The 24,754-nt window shown below is 50.2% G+C and overlaps 1 protein-coding gene across 3 annotated transcripts; it reads right to left on the bottom strand.

The window, feature by feature from the left end:
* Nucleotides 1-615: 615 nt before the first annotated feature.
* Nlgn3 (neuroligin 3) lies at nt 616-23,334 on the bottom strand. 3 transcript variants are annotated; one of them, XM_021187662.2, is made up of 8 exons: nt 23,213-23,327; nt 20,049-20,696; nt 19,348-19,407; nt 15,337-15,396; nt 13,562-13,711; nt 6,655-6,840; nt 3,104-3,893; nt 616-2,407 (listed from the first exon to the last, which is right to left on the bottom strand). In XM_021187662.2, the coding sequence occupies exons 2-8, from the start codon at nt 20,494-20,496 to the stop codon at nt 1,564-1,566; spliced, it is 2,538 nt and encodes an 845-aa protein (XP_021043321.1). In that variant the 5' UTR covers nt 20,497-20,696; nt 23,213-23,327; the 3' UTR covers nt 616-1,563. The 3 variants fall into 3 exon arrangements, with proteins under 3 accessions (XP_021043321.1, XP_021043322.1, XP_021043323.1); XM_021187663.2 differs by lacking the exon at nt 19,348-19,407; XM_021187664.2 differs by lacking the exons at nt 15,337-15,396; nt 19,348-19,407 and having other exon boundaries at nt 23,213-23,334.
* Between the last annotated feature and the right edge of the window lie 1,420 nt (nt 23,335-24,754).

The following is a 24,754-nucleotide window of genomic DNA, read 5'->3' as shown; positions in this document are numbered from 1 at the left end:
CCACATATCCACAGGAGAAAGCATTTCAGCAGGTCAGAGATCAAGCCTCCTCCTAGCCACCGGTCCAAGATGAGGGCAAGACGATGACCACGATAGTGGTGGCATTGGAGGAGGTGGTGGCATCAGTGGTGGTGGCTTGGTGGCAGAGGAAGTAAGTATTATTTTTGCTGCTTCATTAGGAGGCCTGAGGCGATGAGAGGTTTCTGCTGCAGGAACTCAAAAGCGCCGGGAGGAAGGAGGATGGTACAGCAACATGATTAGGATGAGAGGGGCTTTGTGCAGGGGGCCCAGGACAAGTAGAGCAGAGCCCAGACTTGTAGGTGCTACAAGGCAGGAGGCCACAGGCTGCTGGAGCATTGAGCTACCAGCCTGAGCAGGCCCCTGGCTCGAGACTCTGTTGGGGCAGGCCTGTGCAATGGAGGCAGGTTGGGAGTGCTAACTGGATTTTTTTATTTTTATATCAAGACACTGTGTTTAAAATTTTTACAAAGGACAAACTCCATGGGTTTCCGTTAGTGTTTTAAGAACTTTTCTTAAAAAAAAAAAAAAAGAGANGAGAGAAAAGAAAAAAAGAGAAAAAAAAGCCAACAACAACCGAAAAAAAAAAAAAAAAGAAAAAAGAAAAAGAAAAAAAAAACACCGTTGTTTTGAAAGAGAAATGACAGACACAAAGAGACTGTAAAGAAAATGGGGCAAATTTCTGATATCATGTCCCCAAGGGCAGAGCAGAGGCAGAACCCAGATTATATACCCCGGGGCCCAATAAGGTCAGGGCCTCCACAGTACTTAGTTCACCAAGCCTAAGCTCCTCCAGTCAGGCTGCTGCTGCTGGCCTTTGCAGAAGCAGGCCACCCTGTGTAGGCTCTGCAGTCCTCTCTGGGAGGTCCAGAGCCAGTTGGTGCTCTGTCCTTGCTGGCCCTCAAGCCCCATCCATTGCTAGCCTCTTCCTCCTCTCACCCCATAGTCTTGTGCCCATCTGTCACTGTCTTGGAGGGTCCTTCTCCTTGGTCTGATTGTATGAACATTGGGAGTCCCAGAACCAGAGAGTCCTGATCTTGGAGCCCTCCCTTCCAGAGGTGCTTAGCACTCAATGGGCTGGAAAAGCATTGGTTCCAATTAAAAAAAAAATCAACAAAAACAAGACCCAGAGAAAAGACCAAGTCTGGGGGAGGAAGAGCTATCCTGCTCTTTAAAGCTCCCGAGTCTGCAGTTGGTAGAGGTGCAGTTCCGAGAAGGCAAGCACCAAGGGGGTGTCCGGTTGTGGCTTCCAGGGCCCCAGGAGTGTCTGTGGTCGGGCTCAAGGAGCTGGTTCCAGCTGCTGTTCCATGGGCCCTTGGTACCAAGGACTCGTATGTGTCCCCATTTGAAGGGCCTATTCAGGTTCACGTCTGGATTTGTGTTTTTGTACATGCGGGTGCATGTCCACATCTGTCTGTGTTTATGCAGATGGGTCTGCTGTAGGGTGTGGGTGCGTGCGTGTACATATATGTGTATGTGTGTGCATGTGTGTTTGTGGGTCTAGGAGGGAGGGAGCTGGGAGATGGGCTGTGCTCCGGGATAGAGCTATACACGGGTAGTGGAGTGTGAGTGGGGCAGCCCGGTACTGTTGAACCCTGCGGCAAAGGTGTTATAGGGGTGCAAGGTCTGCAACCCAACCAGGGAATTAGGAATCATAGTGATGGTGTTGGGAGTCATGAGTGGGATGTCATCAGGGGAGCGCCGCAGGGTCAGGGTATAGTCGGGCAGTGCTGTGAGGCGCAGTGTGTCATGTGGGGGGCCGGCCTCACATTCATGGTGAGTGGGACCCAACTGCAATGCTGCCAGCTCCTCCTCCGGAGCAGTTCCCAATTCAGGGGCACCAGTTCCCCTTTGGGGGCTAGGCTGCCTCAGGGGCTCCTGGCGCCGTTTGTCCTTACGGTAATAGAGGGCAGCAAAGGCCAACACATTGAGAAACAGGAGGGAGGCCCCCACAGCGATAGTGACACTTAATTCAGTGGAGTAGTCTCGAGGGTTCTCGACCAGGAGTGGCCCCGCATCCTGGTCCCCATTCCAGGACCCAGGGGCATTCTCATTGCTGTAGGCAGGTGAGATGGCTGGCCGCTTGGTGCTCCAGGTCTTGCCGTTGGGCCTACGGGTGATGTGGGAGCTGTGGGTGGTGTCCGGGGGCGGCACTTTGGTGGTCGTGGATGTATAGTGGAACATGTCATGCAGGTTGTACAGGTGGGGCACCAGGTGTTTCCAAAAGGCTACCTTTGTGGCCCGATAATGATCACGAACCCTTGGTTTCAGCCCGATGTGAAGGTAGAGCTGGTCCCGGGGATTGTATTTGGACCAGGCCACTTCCTCAAAGCGGTTGGCCTTGGTGTGAATGAACTTGGTATCCTGGGGTACCGGCTTGTTGGGATCCCTGAAATACCACATTGAAATCTGGGGTCACCATGCTACCTAGAGAAAGAAAAGGCCCAGCCCCTTTCTCACTCCCACCAGACTAAAATCTCCCATGACATACATGTTTTTCAGGGTCCTGTCACCTCCCCCAGCCCTTTCTTCCCCAGAGCTGAACTCCTAGTTCCCACGGTGGCATGAAAACATCTCCTTCTTCCCTGAGCCCATCCGCCGCCGCCATCAGGCTACGCAGATGCTCTGTCAGCTCATACGCCACGAGGACCTATCAATCCGTTGAGTTGCCCAGTTTTATCAAGAGCCCTTAGAAGACTTTCCAAGTGCACATTCCTCCCCCTGCATACTACCTTTGACCAGCTAACTAACCCTGGATCCCACAGTTCTGCCTGTAACACCTCCCTGCTCAATCCTGATGCTAACAGAGTTCTGAACTCTAACAGAATGAGTTTGGTGGCTCTGGTTACCAGGGCTTGGGGTGTGCTAAGTAAGGGCTCTACTACCTCCTTCGATAAAAAAAAAAAAAAAGATTGAAGGAAGGGGGGGAGAAGCACAGAATCATGACAAGAAGAAGACTTAAAGGGTTAACAAGCAAGCTTTAGGGAAATGCAGAGAGAAGAAGCTACTGGAAGAAGTTAGATAGAAGAGCAAAGGGGAGGGCATGCTGGGGTCCCAGAGAAGAGGACACCCATTTTCTCCTTACCCGGTCTTGGCAAAGTTGGTCCAATACGTCATGACAACAGCACTGAGCATAACATCATTCTTGGAGAAGTTGCAGGGGAAAAGGTCAGTGGGCCCTACCATAGGGACACCAAAAACATAGGGCACTTCATCCCCGTGTGCTGCATCTGACCATGCGGGCTTCATGAGGCTCTGGCAGTGATGGTAGAAGGCGTAGAAGTAGGTAGGTGAGCCATAGCGGGCGTGTAGATCAGCTGTCACCACTGAAGGCTCCACCCACTGGTGGTCAGTGAAGAGTGCCACCAGTGTTTTACGGCGGGTCTCAGGGTTGTCTCGGTCTGCCCAGTCCGTATACATGAACTTGATAGTCTCCCGCAGGGTGTCCTTACCCTCAGGATAGCCATACAGATTGTCCACAAAATTGGAGACAGAGTAGTCAAAGTCAGTGCCAGAGACACCATCCTCGGGGTCCACCACCCCTTCCACAAACTTGAGACCCTCACCCTGGTTGACGCCTAGCATGATATCATAGTTGAGGAACTCTCCCTGTTCCATGAGGATCTCAGGGTCATCAGGAATGACATCACCATCAATCACAGGGCCAAAAGCCACATGGTAGCGGGCTGGCTGAATGTCCTGTTCTACCAGCTCCTTGGCACTCTTTTGTCGAAGACAATCCACCATATCCACAGTGTCCAGGACGTTACAGCCCACTTTGTCTGCCAGCAAGCTGGTGTACTTCACTGGTTGGTAGTTCACAGCCCAGCTAGATAGAGCGGAGCCACTTTGGATGATGGCCCTCTGGAAAAGCCCTACAGAATATAGGTGGAAGGGGGTCAGAGCTGTCATTGTCACATATGGCCATAAACCATTTGCTCTTTTGTCACTGAGGCTACCCTGTGCTATGAATTGACTATGAAGGAAGAACTAGTCTTTATCAGGCGATATCAGGGCAGGATGTGGGGAGGGGAGGGAGGTTGCTGAGCCCCTTCTTTGATTGTTTCCCCATCAAGTCCCCACATACACACATACACACTGCTTCCCATTTCTGGTACAGGGGTTGGTAGCTTGGGGGTTAAGGGAAATGCCAGGGAGACTTAACCCCTTGGGCCCCAGACATGGGCTTCCTTATGTTCCCTCCTCTCTTTATCACTCCTTGTCTCTCCCTCTTGCTTCCTGCCCAGCTGGGCCCAGTTCTGTGCCAACGCACCACCAGGGAGCTGGCGCTCACACCACAAAGGGGTCTTTTTCATGAGAGATGAGAAATGCAGGGAGGAGAGAGCCCCACATTCTGGGAGTTTAGGGACGAATCCCAAGAGCAAAGGCCCTGGGGTCTGAGAGTCTCCTGGAATGTGCCCTGGCAGTGTGGATTCTGCCCAGATCCCCTTTTGCCAAAGATATGGACATATCACATTCAGATTCCCAGAGCTGGAGGGACCTCATTCCTTAATATCAAAAGGAGATTCTTTTACCTCTCTAAAGGAAGAACTATTTCTCCCTGGCCCCAAGGGAGTATTTGGCTCTCAGGTACATGGGCCAACGGGAAGATGCATGATCAGAGAGGGGGAAGAGAAGTACAGATCACTGCTTAAGAGAGAGCTAACCTTCTGCAGGACATTTAGATACATTTATTAGTGTTGGGGATGGAACGGGGAGCATTCTGTGGGGCAGGTGAGGGCTTTGTCACGGAGCCACGCCTCTACCCAGATCTCCAGAGTTATAGTCCCCCTTAAGATGTTCAGCACAGATACATTCCAGGAAGGCCTTATCCCAGTAAAGAGTCCCAGTCAGAAGAGGTGCCAGGCCTCTTGACAGACACAGGCATCTGTAAAGCCTGTCACTTTACCCTCCTCTAGAAGAAGAAGAAGAAGAAAAAGAGGATTCTTGTTCCTTCTACTGTCACCTAGAGACAAATACTCTTCCTAGTGATGCTAGAGATGAAATTCAGGCCACTGTCCCTTCATCCATCCATCCATCCATCCATCCATCCATCCATCCACCCATCCATCCATCCATCCATCCATCCATCCATCCATCCACCCACTCACTCTTATTCTCTCTCTCTTAATTCCTGTGTGTGTGCATGCCTTCCTCTTTTGAGACAGAGTCTTGCTGGTAGCCCTCGCTGGCCTCAAACTTGTGGCAGAGCTCCTGCTTCAACCTTCTCAGCACTGCGATCGCAGGTGTGTGCCACCACACCCAGCTTCCCGGTTCCTCTCTGTACAGAAGCTCTGTACAGAAGCGAGCTACACCTTAGTCTTTTGTCAGTGTCGTTTCATGAGGGGCTCAGGGATAGAGCTTCTGGGGCAGTAAAGATGGTTCCTTGCTTTCAGACACAAGCCTTCTTCAAAAGATGGTAAGGCTTCTTGTGAGAGCCAGTCTCAATGATAAAAATGCATTCTTGCTCACATCCTTCCTCACTTTAGAGAAGGGCACTTATTTCAAGGACATTATTTTTCTCCATAGGAAGCTCAGCTTTGCCTCTCAGAAATATACTCTCCTCTATACTCTACCTGGAGAAGGAATACCCCCGTGCCTATGCAAGCCCTTCAGAAACTCACTAGCAGAGAGACCCACAGCAAAAACACGGTAAAAATGAGTGTCTTTTCAGCAAGGTGGATATCCCTGGAAGGAGCCTGTGGTCCAACCGCAGTCTGCCTCCCTCACAGCAGCCTGTCTCTCAATCTAGAGCATCTTATTTTGGACTCACTTCTCACTCTGGACCAATTCTCCTCTTATACAGACATGTTCCCCCCACCCCCCAGAAAGGTGGACAATGAGATTCTGACCCTGAAGTACCATGTTCTTCCCATACTGAGAGATTTCCTCCCCTACAAGGAACTATTGTCCCTTCAGAGAGAGGCATTCTATTCCCACTCTCCCAAATAAGACTCCCATGTGAAATGAGGACCATCGTTCTCAGGGTGTGAATGGGGATTCTTTCACATGAGGAGAAGGACTTCTTCCTGTGCAGAAACATTTCCTTTTCCCCTCCCCCACAAAGGACATGGAACTGATGGGAGAGCTGATTTCCCTGGGCACGACTGGGGTATGGAGACTGGCATTCTGGAGCCTGGGATACCTGAAGCTCAATGTGTACCAGCATTAAGCTGTTCTGTGTTGGAGGGCAGTGGTGGTGCACAACTTTGATCCCAGCACTAGGGGAACAGAGACAAAGGCAGAGGCAGAGGCAGGTAGGTCTCTGAGTTCAAGGCCAACCTGGTTTATAGAGGGAGTTCCAGGACAGTCAGGGATACATGGAGAAACCCTGTCTCCAAAAAAGAGAAAAGAAAAAAAAAGAAAAAGAGGGCTGGTGAGATGGCTCAGTGGGTAAGAGCACCCGACTGCTCTTCCAAAGGTCCGGAGTTCAAATCCCAGCAACCACATGGTGGCTCACAACCATCNNTAACNAGATCTGANGCCCTCTTCTGGAGTGTCTGAAGACAGCTACAGTGTACTTACATATAATAAATAAATAAATAAATAAATAAATAAATAAATCTTTTAAAAAAGAAAAGAAAAAGAAAGAAAGGGAAACAAGCTATTCTATGTTGATGCTCAAGAGTTACTTACCCTCAGAATGATGAGACAGTGTGAGGAGACTGACACAGGATGCACCGATGCCAGAGCCAAAGACAGTAATTCTACGGGGATCTCCTCCAAAGAAGGCAATATTCTCACTCACCCAGCGAAGGGCCTGGATTTGATCAAGGAGCCCATAGTTGCCCTTGGCAGCCTGATCCCCAGTGCTCAGGAAACCTAGATTCAACAAAAAGCATGAAAATAATGAAGGTGGAGGGGATGCAGGATTTGGGTTATGATGGGTTGGGAGGAGTCACATGGAGGATAAGCAAGCAGCCATGTAGTCCTTCCCACCTCACGAAAGCTAACATAAATCATTGCTGCTTTTTGCAAGGCCCAGCATCACCAATGTAGGCAGGGAAAAAGCCCTGCTTCCTGCCCATGATCTACTTTGGAAGCAGGGGCAGATGATTTAATGTGGCTGTTTCCTCTAGGCAGAAGAGTTAAACTGCAGAGCTTACAAATGGCCAGAACCCAGCATTCTCTGCCCTGATATAGTATCTAGGGATATGATCCTAACATCAGCCAAGATACAATGGGGAGAAAGCAAGGACCCTGGAGCCAAACAGCCCTTGGTTAAATCCAGGATGAATACATCTTAGGCATGTGGCCTTCAGCAAGTTATTTAAAAATCTCTGGGCCGTAGTTTCCTCTTCTGTAAAATGGGGATAAAAATACCTCAAAGGGTTGTAGCAAGGATAAACTGAGCCTAAGCCAAGCACGTGGTAGAGCTACAGTTACATTTTCCCCTTCGTTCTCTCTCTGAAGCGAAGAGCCCACAGGCAGCGGTTCCTAAGCTTGCCTTGCCCTTCCTGTGTAAATCTGCCCAGCTCCACTTCTGTCCAGGGCTTTGGTATGGCCCCCTTCTCATCACTCTCAGGGCAGGGCCTCGGTTCCCTTCCTCCAACACCTAAGCAATTAAAAACTCTAGGGGATGCTGCCCAGCAATCTGTGTTGTTAACAAGCTCTCCAGGTGATGCTGATGCCTGCTAAAGTTGAGAAGCCACTGGGTCAGATCATCTTTTTCATCTGATGGAGAAATGAGGAAGTCAGTGCACTGCGTTACCACAGAAACAGGTCTTCCCGCCCACCCACTGGGATTTGCTGCAGAGGAGACTACATGTCACCATGGAGACTACCTTCCCACCCACCTGCTGGGATTTGCTGCCGTGGAGACTTGTTACCATGGAGACTACCTTCCCGCCCACCTGCTGGCTATCCCACAGCGATGTCCTATATCCCCCCTCCTACCCCGTGCTTCCATTTTAGACTGATCCTGCTGCCTCATTTCCTCTATCTCTTCCTTGATCCCTGGGTTCCTTGGAAGGCTCTATCTATCTTCTCCTACCCTAGGCTTCTGGTAGGGTCCTTTCCAGGTGGGTGTAATTGCTGTGCCCCTCCTACACAGTGGAAACCCAAACTTGGATCAGAGTTTTTTGACTCCACAGTTAAAAAGCCTGTTCACAGCACCTGGAATCAGCTTGGTTCCGGGCCATGTTGGAGGAGCCCAGAGCTCGCAGAGAGCTGGCTGGCAGACCTGGCAGACCTGGCAGTCTGCAGGCAGAAGCTTAATTCAAATAGAGCCAAGCAGACAGAAAACCACATCACTACCGTTCTCAGGTCTTTCTGTATGTAGCTTCTGCAAAAAGAATCCGTCTTACCACTTCCAAGTGCGTTATTAATTTCCTTTGGTCAAATTAAGTAAGTAGTAAGTATGTAAGTATTCCTCCCAGAACTTTAGCACAAGTCTTCCTTAACCCTGAGTTCCAGATGAGGAGAGGAGATTAGCATAAGCATGAGCAACAAGGAGTGGAAGAGCTCTAGTTCCTTCAGATGCAGGAGGAAGCAATCTGTGGGTCCTATTCAGAAATGCAAGTGACTCTTGTAAGTCTTAAAACCTAACTGGGGGTGACGACAAGGAAGAGCGGGGGGGAGGAGGAGGAGGAGGAGGAGGAAGAGGAGGAGAAGGAGAAGAAGAAGAAGAAGAAGAAGAAGAAGAAGAAGAAGAAGAAGAAGAAGAAGAAGAAGAAGAAGAAGAAGAAGAAGAAGAAGAAGAAGGAAGGAAGGAAGGAAGGAAGAAGAAGAAACAGCAGCAATACCTAATGCCAGGCAGTACCCAGGTCAGCTGCCCAAGTCTTAAGATCCTCTAGCAAAATTTGTCATGTGTCTTCCTTCTCCTCTCCTTCCCTTATATCTCCCCCCCTTTCTTTCACTTAGACAAAAGCAGGTTTGTCTTCAATCTTTGTCAAGGTATCATTAAGTGAGATATGTTAAAATTGTCTGTCCTAATTGGACATGGTACTCAGAAAGCAGAGGTAGGAGATTTTGGAGTTCAAGAGCACAGTGAATGAGTTCAAGGCCATCCTGGACTGCACAGCAAGACCCTGAGAGAAAGAGGTGGGGGAGAGGAGGGAAGGGATAGGGAAAGAAAGGAAAGACAGAGGAAGGGAGAAAGGGAGGGAGGGAGAGAGAGAAAGAGAGAATCTGCTATCCTAGCCAGCAATTGGATGTAGAGTAGATCTCTAGTTCTCCTAGATTAGGACAAAGCCAGAAAAGACTGAGGAGAGGGTTTGGCTATACCTCTGTTCCCTTGGACCTCATGAGCTTCCAGGTAAGGAACAGTGAAGTATGTGGCTGGGGCCATCCTCACTACACAAAGAGTCCTGCTTGAAATACTATAGCCAACAGGCTCAGAAGGTGGTAGATGTAAGCATGACAGACTAGGAGTGCACAAAGTCTTGCAGCCTAAGAGAGAAGCCACTCATTGATAGCTTCACAGGCTCATGGCCATCCACATAAACTATGTGAGAATGAAGACTCAAATACCCGACTCCACAAGTTGTCAAAATAAATCTGAGTCAGCCTTCTTGAACCCAAGTTTCTACCCAAGCAGTATACACAAGCTGCTTGTCAACAGAAGATAGAAGAATCTGGCAGATTGTATCAAAACTAGGTATTTGTGTCACTCCAGGAGTGTCACTCACCATGTTTTCAGCTTGCCTGAAACATACCTGAGCAATGACGTGGAATTAAGGGAATTCTGGAACCCAGAAGAGAACTTGGCAAGCTCTTACTTTCTCAGTGCATCTATTACCTCTAGGTCTAGCCACATCCAATATACTGCTAGATTCCTCTTGTGTTGTTGGCCCTCAAATCAGTGGAAGGGTCTCAAATAATAGCCACACCCTCTGCCTTGGCAGGTCATGGGCAGGAGGAGACCTCCATGAATTAGCTAGTGACATTCTCAAGACCCCTAGAGAAGCTTACATGGATCGACTGCAGTCAGGGTCAGGAGGTGATGCTAGGAAGAAAGGCAAGCAAATGTGTACATCTGGAGTCCAAAACACACTCTCTCTCTCTCTCTCTCTCTCTCTCATATATATATACTTTGGAAAACAAAACAGAGCTACACAGCAAACTCCCCAAGCATCAGGGACAAACTCATGTTCTACATCTAGTGCCAAGAGACAAAAACATCTTGTATGTACCCAGAATGCAATCAGTGGCTTATTGATTACATTTGTGTTCCAGAATAGGAACTAAAGAGTACGTAGGAAGTGTTCAGGAACTTCTGACCAAATCTCAGTTTATAACTCTTTCTGATTATGGAGTAATGTTAATTGCTTAATCTCAAAGATGCATCTTTTTCTGATGATCCAAATGAGAGGAGGTTGTAAAGTCAGTGCTCTTAGCCTGAGCTTCATTTTCATGGCTGAGCTTCAGGGGAATCTACAAAGTCCTGGGGTTTGTTTATTTGTTTTTTTAACTATTTGTGTGCTGGGTGCGGTGGCGTAGGCCTATAATCCCATACTTGGATACGGAGACAGGAGAGTCTGAAGCTCAAGGCTGCCTGGACTACACAGTTAGCCTTTGTCTTTAAAAACAAAAATTATGTGTGTGTCTGTATTGTTGTGACGAAGACTCCATAGCTGTCCTCAGAATCTCAGAAGAGTGCAAGACCGCCTCCAAAAAATTAACCATTTTTCATCCAGGTGGTAGAGGCACACGGCTTTTATCTCAGCACTCAGGTGGCAGAGGCAGACAGATCCCTGAGTTTGAGGCCAACCTATTGTACAAATCGAATTCCAGGACAGCCAGGGCTACATAGAGAAACCCTGTCTCAATAAAACAAACAAACAAACAAGATTAAGGACTTCTCCTAGAGAAGCTGAAGGGATGAGAGGTTCCCATTAAAACCAGGATATCACTACACAGAGCACTCCCAGCCACCTTCCTTCTATCCAGCCCGCAGCTCCTGCCTGAGACTGTGGAGGCTTTGAATCACACTGTAAGCTAGTGCTTCTTCTCTGCCTCATGTCCCATGTCCTAACCTCTTTCTCTCATCGGTAATTTTATTCTTTTCCTTACTTTTGCCTCACTCTCTTGCTCTTCCATTCTCTCTTTTCTTCCATTCCTTACTGGTCTGATACTATTGGCTCACATCCTTGGTAGCCTCTGCACATTCAGGTACGCCTTATAAAATGGTAAGCCTTGTAGTTATTACCCTTAAAAGCAGCTGAATCAAGTATTTTCTTCTAGTTGGAGAAAAGAAACTAGCTAATTGCTTTGGGCCATCAATTACTGTGCATGTGTATGTGTACATCTGTGTGTGATCATCTTTGTGGCTTTGGTGCTTTTCCAGAACTGTGTGACCCTGGAGTGTGAGTTTATGGTCATCTCTGTGGTACCATGACATTCAGATCCCCACTTCTGAACAGGACATGAGAGCTTTGCCATGGTGTCTGAGGCAGTGCAGAAAGATGGAGAAGCAGGGAAAGTCCATCAGATCATGCAGAGACCAGAGAGGTGCCATGAATGTTCCACATTCAGGGTCCCAAGGAGTCACTGAAGAAACACAGTCTAAAACCTTTTTTTGAGACAAAGTCTCACTGTGGAACCCTGCCTAGACTACAACTTGCTCTGTAGACCAGGCTGACTTTGAACTCATAGAGACCTACCTTTGCCTCTTAAGTGCTAGAATTAAAAGGCATACACCACCACACCTAGCCTCATTTTTCCAGCCTGAACTCCAAATAGATGCATGTCCCATGTAGATTTAAGGGAAAGTCAAGAGGAGACTGCCACTCTGTGCATATAACCCTGCCCAGAAGCAAATGCCGCACAATGGCCTTGGGGACTGGAATTGGCAAAGCAACATAGCCAAGAGCCAATTCAAATGAACTCCTGCCCAGCGACCAGACAAACTGCTGATTCAACATCTAGGCCTACAGACCCCTCTAGAAATCCTGAAGACACAATTTCCCCACGAAGAAGTTGGCTTCTTCATGCCCACATTTCCAAGGATGGAAAGCCCGGATTAGCACCTAAAAGGGAGCAAGGGTCTATCTGCTGTCACCTTCTCTGGGGTATTTGTTTATCTCAAGACCTTGGGATAGGTACTGGCAGTCATCACAGAAGGTATAAGATAGAGGAACAGCCCAAATCACCCAACATGATTTAGGTGGCAGAATATTTGGAGGTAGGATACATGGTCTTACATGGGGGAGGCTTTGGGGAAAAACGTATATGCGCATGCGTAGGTACACATAATGAGTTAAGAGTGAAGGGATGTATGTGTGGAAGAACAAGGAATGTGTACATATATATATATATATATATATATATATATACATGAGGAAGCACACGTGGCTAGGGTAAATAGGTGTGTGTGTGTGTGTGTGTGCGCGCACGTGCATGCGCAGATGCAGCTTGAGATACAAGAATGTGTGTGTATTTGAGAGGTAAGGGAGTGAGCACATGTGTATGTATTGGGTATGTATTGACAGAGTATATGTGAAGACTATGTACATGTGTATGCCTGTAAGCACGTGGAGGGGGTCCATTTAGTGTGACTATGTGAGGGGACATATATGTGCAGCAAATGAAATGGTTACCATGTAAAAATGAATATTGGCTTGTTTTATGTAAAGTAGGAAAGGGATAAATGTATATATATATATATATATATATATATATATGAAGTATATCAAGTGTGAATTGAATGCACAGTGGGACATGTGGGACGTGGTGTGTGTGTGTATAGGGGTGGTGGAAGGCATGTGCACAGAAGAGTCTAGGTATTTGTGTAAGCTGTCAATATAGGGGTAGCAGGAACTGACTCTGGGAGTGTATGGTACATATATAGTGTGGCTGTGGGTAAAAGATGTGGAGCAGAGTATATAAAAACATGTGTGTATATATGGAAGGTGAGAGAGATCTGTGTGGGGTATGGATGTGGTGTATAAAGTGTGTGGGTATGTGGCTATGTGTGTGAGTGAGACCTTATGTGTCTTGCTCTGTGAGGGCGTATGCAGGAGCAGACTAGAGCTGTGTGCACATGTGCCGTGGGGAGTGAGAAGTATTTGTATGCGTGGGAGTGGGTGGATGGATTTGATGTGTGGGTGTATAAGTGTCTGTGGATACACAGTGGGTTAGAAGGAATATCTGTATATGCATTGGTATTTAGGGATATGGGGCTGGGTGAGCAGCGATAAAGATAAGGCACCAGAAAAGTAACAGGACCTACAAAACTCAGCCAAGCAAAATCTGGTAACAGAAGTCTGGCTTGAGACTTAAGAATTGTGACATTTAAGCTATACATGGTAGTGGCCCCGGCCTATAATCTCAGCACTTGGGGAGATAGAAGTAGGAAGACCAGGAGTTCAAGTCCAACCTAGGCTACCCCATCTAATCCCTCCTTCAAAAAGAAGTATACATTTGAACTGAATTTCCACTGGCATGTAAATCTTCTGAGAAGGCAGCCTGAGAAGACAAGAAAGCTATTGGTATTTGTGAAGGAATAAAATCCTGAGTCTGGTTATTAACACCAGCGAGAGAATTAGGACTACCTAAATCGACTTCCCTGGGATTCCTTCCTCCCCCTTTCAAAGAGCCATACCTAGCACCCCGACCCGATAGTTGAGGGTGATGACGATGACGTTGCCGTAACTTGCAAGAACACTGCCATCAATCATGTTGCCTGTTCCTTCCATGTAAGAGCCTCCGTGGATGTAGACCATGACAGGTTTAGCACCACTGTCTCGGATGTCTGTAAGGAAAAGGGGTGAGACACAAGCTAGGTAGGATGCCCTTCCTTCCCTACCCCCGCCAGCCCTGGGGGGGGGGGGTGCGGGCAGCAAAGCTATTCCAGGTGCCAGGACACCACCACCACCCCTGAGGGCAGGACTCGTGGGGCTGCTAGGCCCGGAGTTGAAGTACTGGCCAGAGAGAGCAGAACTTGTACAATATCTTTTAAGGATTTGGGTTTTGAGCACCTCCCAACTGAAGATGGCCATGTGGGCATAATTCATCTGGGCCTGGGTGACCACGGCTAGCTTCTGGGGATGAGAGAAGAAATAGCGAGGGCTTAGTGGTCCCTTAGCAGCATCAGGTGAGTTCCTGCCCTGTGCATCCAGGAGTCCTGGGACCTGACATGGCTTTAGAAAGCAGGAGCTGGGGAGCCCTGAAACCCCCAGGACTAGACCAGTTACATGGAAACGGCCATTGGCAGCAGCTGGATCCCCCGCCCCCCCAGTGCAGACAGAGACAAAAAGGATGGGGAGAAGGGGTGGCACAGGGAGAGAACAGGAAGGTGGGGGTGGGGGTAGTGAATGGTAAAGATGGGGTGGGGGAACCTTAGAGACATGGTTTCTTAACTGCATGCCCACATCCCCCATTCTTCCTGGGCAAACTTAGCTGGAAACACTGGGGTGGAGCAGAACTTGGCATGAGAAGGCCTGCCCAGCCAGAGTTAAGATGTAGGAGAAGTCTCCACCAGGCCAGTGCCCAGGGCTCATCGGGGGCTGCTCCCAAGCCCAGCCAGCATGGTGTGGGGCTGAAGCAGTCAAGAGAAGGCTCCAGGCCTGAACTTGACTTGCCTGTCATTTGTCAGTCTGTGAGCCACACTGACACAGTCCTACCAAGTCACCAGTGGATCCCCTGAACTGCCTGGCCCCTCCAGAGTCTCCAAAGGGGCAGGCCCAGAGCATGGGTGGAGAAGGGAATGCTGTCTGTTGTCGCATAAACAATCCTGTTACCCCAAGGAGGAAGGATGGTCCCATCACCGCCAGAGACTCTTAGACCATCTATTGATGGCTGTGCTATCTGGGCCTGGCTTGTTAGGTCACAGTTTTTCTGGTTCTGTTCCCAACCCAGTGCAACCTCTAGCTCTAGTGCATCTTTCTTTGGGGGAGGAAGTTGGAGAAGTGCTGTCTTTGAATGTCACTATTTTGCCCCTTGGTGTGCCCTAGCAGGGCCACTCTCCCAGGAGCCAGACTCTCCTTAGTGAAACCCAGGCACCCCATCACCATCCGGTTTTCTTTGTGCCTATCCCCACTCTCCCTGGCCCTACTTGTTCTTCACCATTTCTGCTGCCAAATATGGGCAGGTACCCATGAGTTATAGAAGATGGGAGGGGGTCAGGGGCCAGGGCCAGGAAGAACCCTCCCTATGGCTCTACTTGTGGTTGGTCCCCTGCTCCTGCCAGCCGTGTCCATTACCCCAGAAGTCCCAGTGGCCAATGAGGCCAAAGACGGAGGAACAGCCCAACGGCCTTGTACAGGAACAGAAACACACCAACGGACGGACAGACAGACAGACGGGGCTTCTCCCCATTGAGAAGGGGAGGGGCTCTGTGCCATGCACCAGCCGCCGCGCCCTGCAGCCCCCAAATACCTTCATCTTCATCCCCGTCATTATCCGCTAAGTCCTCGCCCTGTTTCTTAGCGCCGGATCCTGGGGACCAGACACGGGGAGACACAACAGCACAGAACAGAGAACAAAACAGAGAGAGAATTCAAAAACAGCATGACTGCAGTGTGGCCCAGCAAGCCAGCTCTGGGCCTGGGCCCAGGACAGGCAGGAGGGATGGCAAGAACTGAGGGAATGGGTGGGCTGAGGCCCAGACCTTCATCAGGATGATGGTGTTGCAGGCCTCTGCTGTGCTGACCTCCCTGCACCTCCCTGCCCCGCCTCCCTGTACCCAACCAAGTTCATTCGCAGTTAGGAGGTAGCAGCAAGTTGGCTAGGGTACAGAGCCAAAGGCCCACTTGTGGAAACTTCATTCTGGATGGAAGGGCTGCATGTCTAGACACAGGCAGGCTGAGCTGGAGAGCAGGGACAGGTACTGAAGGTAGGAGGTGACATTGCCAGCATCTGTGTGAACATCTATGTGATGTACTCAGGGCAGAGGTGTTTACCAGGAACCCCAAGTCTGAGCTCCCAGGCCCCAGTGGGCAGATTTGAACTGGGCCTCAGCTGACCCTGATTCCCACAGGAGAAGATGGGAGATGAAATTTTCCCTCTGGCTTTGTTCACTGGGGCCCTCTGCTCTTGTGAGTGGCAAATGGGGCTCCTGCCCACAGGAACCAGCTTTAAGAGCAGCAAGTGTTGCTCTAGGAGAGAGCCAGAGGGGGAGGGAGGGAGAAAGGAATAGAGAGAGAGGGAGAGAGACAGAGAGAGGGAGTGGGAGAGAGGAGAGAGGAGAGAGAGAGAGAGAGAGAGAGAGAGAGAGAGAGAGAGAGAGAGAGAAATGGTTCCTACCATATACTGAGTACTGAACATCTACCACATGTCAGACATTCTACATTGCTGTTGCTGCTGTTTGAGTCCTACATCCCAGTGAGGTAGGCACTATCCTTCACTATCCTTATTCCTCTTTCACTGATGGGGAAACTGAGGTTCAGAGAAGTAAAGTGACTTGCTCAAGATCACACAGCTAGAAAGTGCTAGTGGTGTGACGCAAACCCAGGTCTACTGGACTCCAAAGCCCTTATGGTCTTTCCACTGCATCATGCCACCTTTCAGGGGCAAGGGAAAGGGAAGGAGGAAATTGATGAGAGAAGACGTGGAACATGAAAGGAGAGGAGAGCAGAGAGCCTAGAGGAAGAAGAAAGGCAGTTAGAAGCCGGGGCAGGGGCAGCTTAGACTGGTACCACTTCTCCCTGTTATGAGGAGACTAGAGGGACAACTTGGAATGGCTATAAAAAGACCTGATCTACTGCCTGCCTGCTGGTCGGCATGTCAAGGTAGAAGTAATTCGGCTGGCACCCCACACCGTACCCTTTTGCATCCATGATCACTGATACCTTCAACCTGGAGCAAGTCAATAGCTCTCTTTGTCTGTTGGTCTGCACTCTGGTACCTGAATATCCCTAGAGTTATTAACCGAACCAGGAACTATTCTCATACTACAAGAGAGCAGAGCCCCAGCTCCACTAGAAACAGCCTCTGGCTTCCTGAACTTCCAGTGGCACTACTGTCTTAACACATTAGCTCAACGCCTGCCTGTCTTGCTCTTAGAATCTCAATGAGACATAGCCACACAGTGGATCAGCCACCAAACAGCATCGCTCATTCCTAGACATCACTTCCTTTCAAGTCCACAGAGGGAGGGGCTGGAGGAGATCCTTCCCAGGACACCCTTCACTTCCAGTGGCTCTTTCTGTGAGGGGCTGAGGGTACTTGGTTGGTACATGATCCTAGCCTTGTCCTAGTCCCTTCAGCTTGTCCCCAATAATCAATTCCTTGCTGCCATGGGCTTTACCAGGCACTATCTGAACACATGGGGGCACCGGAGGATCCCACATAGGCCACCCCACCTGCCCTGTGCACTACACACACACACACACACACACACACACACACACACACACACACACACAGTGTGTGCCCAAAGAGGCAAGATTAGTAACTTTTTCAAATGGCTAACAGGCCCATAATAGGGAACCAATTTGAACAGTTAAACAATCAAATGCCCTCCCTATCCTGTGTAAAGCCCACTTCCCAGACTGGCCTCTGGAGTCAAGGAATCCAGCAGTTTTAATGCCAGGCTAGGAGCTTCTTCAGGACAAATATTAGATTCCCTTCACAGCCCAACAGCACCTTGCCCATCATTCACAATTACAATTGGCAAAATATTCATACTGCATGCCGGCCTCTAGTCAGCACTGTGGCCAAAATCTCAGCATGGGTTAGGCAGGCCCTTGGCTCTTACTGGAGCCCTGATAGATCTTTCTTCCTAAGCAGTGGTTAGTAGTAATCTCTTCCTCACCCCACTGGTACCCCACTACATAACTTGTGGCAGAAGCGTTCAAACCCTTTCCCTGAATACACGGATAAGTTAATGGAAGGTTATGGCTAGAATGGTCTTTCTGCCTTCCCATGTGGAAATGGAGGCTCTTAAAAGAAAAAAAAAAAAAGACTGACCTCTGAGCCTGGATGCCATAAAGAGTTCATGGCCAGCCTGAGCTGCATAGCAAGACCCTGGCTCCAAAACCAAAACAGAACACAGCAAAGCAAAGAAAAATGAAACCGAATAGAAGGAATGCCTTATGAGTTGGCAGCAGAAGCCTGGGGTCACTCAGGGATTGTGCTTCCCGGACAAGTGGTGCTGCTTAAGCCGCACTACAGAGGTCCTTCATTTGCATGAGAGCCTCTGATGCTTCCTACTGTGTGTGAGGGCCTGGGCTGGATGTAAAGAGAGGTAAAACATTGTTCTTAAGGGCAGCGAGTCTGACTCCCGTGCTCCAGCGAGCATTAAAAGCCCTCCACTTATGGGCTTTTGAATGTGCTGATTCTTAGCAGTCCTTAGAGATTCTCATTCAGGAGGGATCGTTCCAGCCCAGGAATCCCAATGACATGGGAGAAACCCTGCCCTAGAGCATCAAAGGAAAACAAAGGCCAAGTTTGCTAAAGGCTTTTACAGTGAGTTGTGGTTGTCCCTGCTCCTTAGGCTGCTACCTCAGCCAATTAGCCCAACCTAGCCACATCTGGTCTTTTATGTGAGGTGGGGTCGGCCAGGTGGAAGTTGCCTTCATGGGCTACAGTGGAAAGAACATTCCTTGAGGGTCAAGAGCCCCAGGTTTTGGCCCCAGCTCTGTCCCCAGACTGGCAACAGGGCCTTGTCTAGCAAGTCACTCCCCTGGGCTCCGTTCCTCATCTGTAAAATCGGAATAGCGCTTCCTGCCTTGCTGGCTTCCCGAGATGTGGAGAGGCATTTATGAGGTAAATATGAGGGCCCTTGCAGAAAACATAAAGTGGTGTGCAAACAGCAAACATTATTATACAGGAAAAAAAGACAGCCCTTTCAGCAGGAGGGTGAGTTTAAAATTGGTTTTCTTTAGAGTCTACAGTTTCCAGAGATTTCCAGTTTCTGCCTCAGGAGTAGCCCGAGTGCATCTTTCAGCTTTGCTCTGGCCAGAGGTGGTGAGGGAGGGGCAGGGTGTGTTGCAGAAGAACAAATAAATGTGTGTACCACGTTTCTTTTAAGCTTCAGTGGGGGAGAGTCAAATATAGACTTTTAGCCCAGGACAGAGTACTGGAGGGATGGTCTTATATTTGCACTTGCTGCAGGAAAAGGTGGAGCCTTTGGCTCCAGCTTGACCGCCTGTTTTCTTCTGAGGTGTTACCAAAAGAGCAGCGAGCTCTATCTTTGGTACACTCCTTAGGAGAGCTGAGAGGACTGGTATCAATGGGCTTTCTGCTTCTGCTCTGAACCTGCCTTCGGGCCCCTGGATCCTCTCTACAATGCAGCTAGAGCTCTTAGAGGAGGTGGGACCTTAAGCCTGCTAACTGCCCTCTCAACCTAGGCTACTTGAAGGAAGGCTGGGTCCTCAGGGGCAGGGACACGTGGGCAGGCAGCCCTCCCTCTCTCTCTCTCTCCCTCCCCGCCGGCTCGCTACCTACCTCCTTTCCTACAAATTTTCTTGTTGGGCTTTCGGGCGCATTCCTTGGAAATCCGCTTTACTGTAAAATGAATAAAAAACTAAAAAATAACAGGAGGCCTCTGCCCAGGGGCATGCATCCCCCCCCCAGGCCCCAAGAGCTGAGCTGCTCTGCAGCGGCACATGGCAGAGAGCCTGTCCCACCATCTCCTTTTTTTTTTTTTTTCTGTCACTTACCTTAATGTGACCCCCGCGGGAGGAGGCATCAGCTAGTGGAAGAGGAGGCACCTAAGCATCGCCAACCAGGCTTGCCCCCCACCCCCCACGCACACCCAGCTCCCTCAGCCACACACACCTACCACCTTTCGAAGCAGGTGGAATGGCAACAGGGGAGCCTGGTGGAGCCAGCATCCTCCCGCGGGCAGCTGCCAGCAGTCACCCATACTCCCCCGGGGGACCCCCATCCAGCACTGGACCTAGACCTGTCAAAGCTCTCAGGCCTGGCCAGCCCCCTTCTGGCATCAGTGTCACTCACACATGGGAGCTCGGACAATGCTGGGAGAGGGAAGAACAGGGAGGGGAAAAGGCCAAGCGGAGTGATGGTTAGAAGCATCTTACAGACAGACAGACGCATGCTGCAGGGCACACAACCACATGCAAGCCACAAACACAACAGGGCAGGCGGGAGGCAAGGAGGGCACAATGCCTGGCCGCAGCACTCACCATCTTCCGTGGGCACATACACATTCAGATAGAGGCAATCTTCGTTGGGCTCCTGGATATAAGTGGCGACGATATCCAAGTTGGCAGTGAACCAGACTGGCAGCATGACTTCGGGCACAGCTGTGTGGATGTTCTGGGGGCACACTGGGGGAAAGTGTGTGGCGTTCCGGATGCCCGACCAGGATGGGGGTGGTTCAGGGGGCAGGAAACGTTTCTCGCCGATCGGGGGAGCTGCGTAGGGTACCCCCAGGTATTGGTCCACAGGACCCAGGATTTCACTGGGCAATGGTACTCTGGCACCCCTTAGCTTCCCAAAGTGAGTATTGACTGTGGGTGCCGGGGCCTGGGTACTGGCCCTCAGCACCAAACTGAGGAAGCCCAGGGTGAGGCACAGGCTCCGGCCAACTGTGGGCGTGGGGCTCAGGGACAACGAGGGCTGCAGCCACATGTTCCGGGCAGGGGGACTGGCAGGAGAGGAAGACTCCGGGGTCACAGCATCAGCCCAATAGGCAGCCCCTTCATGGCCACACTGACTTGAACCTCAAAACTGAGCTCTCGAGGGACACCTACAGGTGCCCCAGCAACGTAGAGAGCAGGTCTTCTGAGCACCACCACTTCGAAAGAGGGCTCCCTTAGGGCCAGACAGGCCTGTGGAAAGAGGGAAGCATGTGTCATCGAAGATGGTCTGTGTGGGCTCTAGGGTCAGTCTTTGGGACCCCAGTGGGCTTGGCCTATTTTCCCACAATGAGAGGTTTCAAGTGCCCAGGGGTCCAGAGACTCACAGATGATCCATTGCTATTTAGAACTATTTTATGTGCCCGGTCATGGTGTGAAAAAAGAAAGCTAAGGGGATGAACAGAGTGACAGCTGTTGCCATTGTGAATTCAGCCCCTAACTCCAACTGCAACATCCAGCCCCAGGGTCTGCTGGGGTCAGAGCATGTAGTGACATGGAGAGCTGGAAGTGGAACTTCCAGTATGGCTGCCAACTTCACTCCGGGACTCGAAGACGTTAAGAAAAGCAAAGCAACAGACAAGCAGAGGGTCCCACAGAGAGATGCCCTTTACCCTCAGGCAGGGCAGGGGACACAACAGCCAAGTCCAGAGACACCCCCCCCCCATGCCTCCCCTTGACATTTCTCCTCAGCCTTCACTGCTGTGGAGTCCTTAAACCTTTGTCATTGCTGCTGCCTAGCCCTTCATTCAAACCAAATGCCAGAAACAAAGGCAAAAATGGATCTCCTGAGCACACTAGGCACTGTGGATGCTAGAGCAGTGTGAAATAAACAACAGGGTGTAGGGACATACACTTATAAAGACTCAAAGGAGTGAGAGACCAAGGTAGAATCACAGACACTGCAATATTCACTGGCAGAGACATATATTCCAAACCCACAGAGAGTCCCTCATCTAGTCCCACATTCCAAGACAGACCACCTCACACAGCCAGAGCCACACACACACAGAGAGCTACTGAAACAAAATCACACATACCCGCATAGGTAAATATCCAGACACAAGTGGCATAATGGTGACACATAGGTGGAGACAGAAACAGAAATAGCAACACGCTCAGACACACAGGCCTTCTGACACAGTTACAGTCAACACATATACACGGGCACACAGACATGTGTGTCCCACATGGATACACAAACACTCAATGAGCACACATGCACACATTTGTGTGTATGCAAGCATGCATGCACACACACACACACACACACACACAGTCACATTTAGTTTCCCCCCATTTCTCCCGCCTTCCGAGACTGCAGAGCTGTTCCTTTAAGAAGTGGCTGAAGGGGTGGGGGAGGGAGATTGGGAACGACCAGCAATCGGCAATCGGCCACCATGGGAGGGGAATGAGAATGTGTGTGTGTGTGTGTGTGTGTGTGTGTGTGTGTGTGTGTAAGAGACAGAGAAAGACAGAGACAGGGAGGAAGAGACAGAGAGGGACAGAGACAGAGAGAGAGAGAGGGAGGGAGAAACAAGAGACAGAGACAGAAAGATGGGGAGGAAAGCAGGCAGGCGGGTAAAGTGACTAAAGGGATGGGGGCTTAGAGGAAATGGGGAGCAAAGTATGGGGTGGGGAGATCCCAGACACTGCCCAGAATGCACCCGGGTGGAGAGGAGGAGGGGAAGGGGAGAGAAGGGTAGGAGTAGGGAGGTGGGGCAGGAGGGAGTGGGTGGGTGTGTATATGGGGGGGGGTTAGTCCGCAGCTGAGTTCACACAATCCCCCCATTCACCGTCTCCATGGCAACTCTGGGGCACAGACCGCTCATTCACACAGCTTCCCCGCCAGCACCCCCCCATTAACCCCCTCGATGCTGCCCCCACCTCAAAAATTCCATTAACCCTTTCTAGAGGCCTTCCTCTCCGGTAACCCTTCCGCGCCAAATGCCAAATTCCCCTGTTGAGTCAATTCGCTGCAGCCCCTCCCTCTGGTGAACACCTAGACAAACCAACCGACCCCCAAATGCCCTCTGTACCCTAGGACCCACTGTGAGTTAGTTCCCAAGGCCAAGATCTCCATTCTGGTCCAACTTGCAATTTGGGAGAAGACAAGGGAGGCAGCAATGCTGGGATGAGAATGGCATCTAAGGGGACTTTGGGGGCTGGAGCAGTATTAGGCAAGGGGCATTGTGCTGGAATGGATCAGTGTTGAGAACTGCAGTATTGGGGGCTATGTGGGTTTGGAATGGTATTAGAGGATGAAATTGCCTTAGAATGGGGAGGCTAGAATAAAGGCCTCCATTGGGTGGGGGGGCTGCAGAGAGTGGGGGAGGGAACCTGGCTGTAAGATGCTGTGATGGAAGGGGTGTGGGGGTGCACTGCAGGAGAGGGGGTATTGGCAATGTGCAATACTGGAATGGGGCTGGGGGCTCTGGTTAGGGGTATTTTTGGTGAGCATGCAGGCTGGACGATAGAAATAGAGGAACCATGGGCGGAAGGATGATAGGGATGCAGGATTTAGGGAGGAGGTAGAGGAGAGAAGCAAAGCGAGGGAGGGCCGCGAGGTCAGGGGTACCTATGGAGAACACGGGGTTGAGAAGGATGGGAGCCACTGGCCGGGGAGGTGGAGGGACCCGGGATTGGGAGGGTACAGGATTGGGAAAGGTATGGGCAGCTAGAGGATGAGAGACCGAAGCAGGCGGCCTCACCTGTTCCCTAGGCGGCTGCAAACGACTGAACCAGGCCACGGACCACCCATATCGCCTCCAGGCCAAGGGCTCCGCACCCGAATCTCCGAGATCAGCTCTCCGGCAGCCTGGCTGCTGTGCCCGCGCACCAAGGGGGCGCGCTGCGCGTGCCCGGACACGGGGGGGCGCGGTCCCTGGCATTAACTCCTTTTGTGCCAGTGATGGCTCAAGTCCTGGGGCATGGCCCAATCCCCCCCCCACACACACACACCACGTCAGGCAAGCTCTGCTCCTGTCCCCCACCCTCACATTCCAAGCTATCAGACAGGTAGGTGATCTTCCAAGAAAACAAATCCAAACTTTATCTGCAAAGCTTGAGATCTTGACACAGGGAGAAACTGAGGCACTGTATGGAGAAGATCCAGATTCTTGCCACAAAGCCCTCATTTGGCAACCATCACCTCTCCTTAGCACCAGCACCACCCAAGGTGCAATCACCAGTTGGGTCACTTTGCCCTCATCCTGTTACCCTCCCAGAGGTCAATGTCATTCACTTCTGCTGCTTCTGTCAAGGTGGATTGGATTCAGTCTCAACAGACCAGTTCTCTCCCCATTCTGGCTTCTACCCCTACCCCAATAGCTAATGTTTTTAATCTAGTTTCTATATGTAATACACCGATCCACTTGACCTAGCACACATACACCCTTAAATCCCTGCTGAATGTCCCTTATCCTAGTCAAACTTCTACCCCTTCAGCTGCTTCCAGGATAGAGCAAGTCAAGAAAAAAAATGCTTCAGTTGTGCTGGCTTTACCATGCCTGGGAGCCCCATTCCTTTCTCACGACTTGAGGAAGTCCCTTATGTAGATGGGCTTCGTGGGCTCAGAGATACTCTTAAAAATGACTTGGATATTCATTGGTTGGCACTCAGGCTTTTAAGAGCATAACTGACACCTCCCAGTGTTAGGGTGCAACTATAGATTGGGGATACCCTCCAGTTATCATCCAACCACCAGGCTAGTGTAGACTTCTTCCAGCCCTAGCTGGGAAGAAATCATCATTGTCATAAAGTAGTTGGGGTCCCCGGCATAGCCTTGGATTGAGGGCCTAAGGCAAACAGACCACAGAGAAAGTGAGATGGGCCCAGTCCTTATTTCAAGTGACTCTGAAGGAAATTTTGAGTTGAGAGTAAGCAACAGTCACTCTGGGAAACTGCCAAGGTGGGTTGTATGAAAACATGGGGTTCCAGCAGCGGGTCAGGGAGAAACAGGTGTGGCTTCTTGCTGGTCTCTCTTCCTGCTAGAGCTACTTGGGACTTCTGTCACATCACATGACATCACATGTGCACAGACAGCAACTTTTTAGAAATGTTTCCTTCAGAGAAGTTCTCTAGTTAGCTTGGTGTATGATTTGATGGGGACTACATGAGACGACATAATGACAGGCATTGTCTGGCATCTCTACCCTACTCTCAACTTGTATGAAGGCAGTATCTGGAGTGCTGTGAAGGATGATGGGGATGCACTGATTTCTCTCCAGCCCAATGAGCCCCCCCTTCTAGTG

This window comes from Mus pahari, chromosome X (genome assembly GCF_900095145.1).
Source record: "Mus pahari chromosome X, PAHARI_EIJ_v1.1, whole genome shotgun sequence".
NCBI lineage: Eukaryota > Metazoa > Chordata > Mammalia > Rodentia > Muridae > Mus > Mus pahari.
The sequence above is the reverse complement of the archived record's forward strand: the minus strand, read 5'-3'. Positions and strand labels throughout refer to the sequence as shown.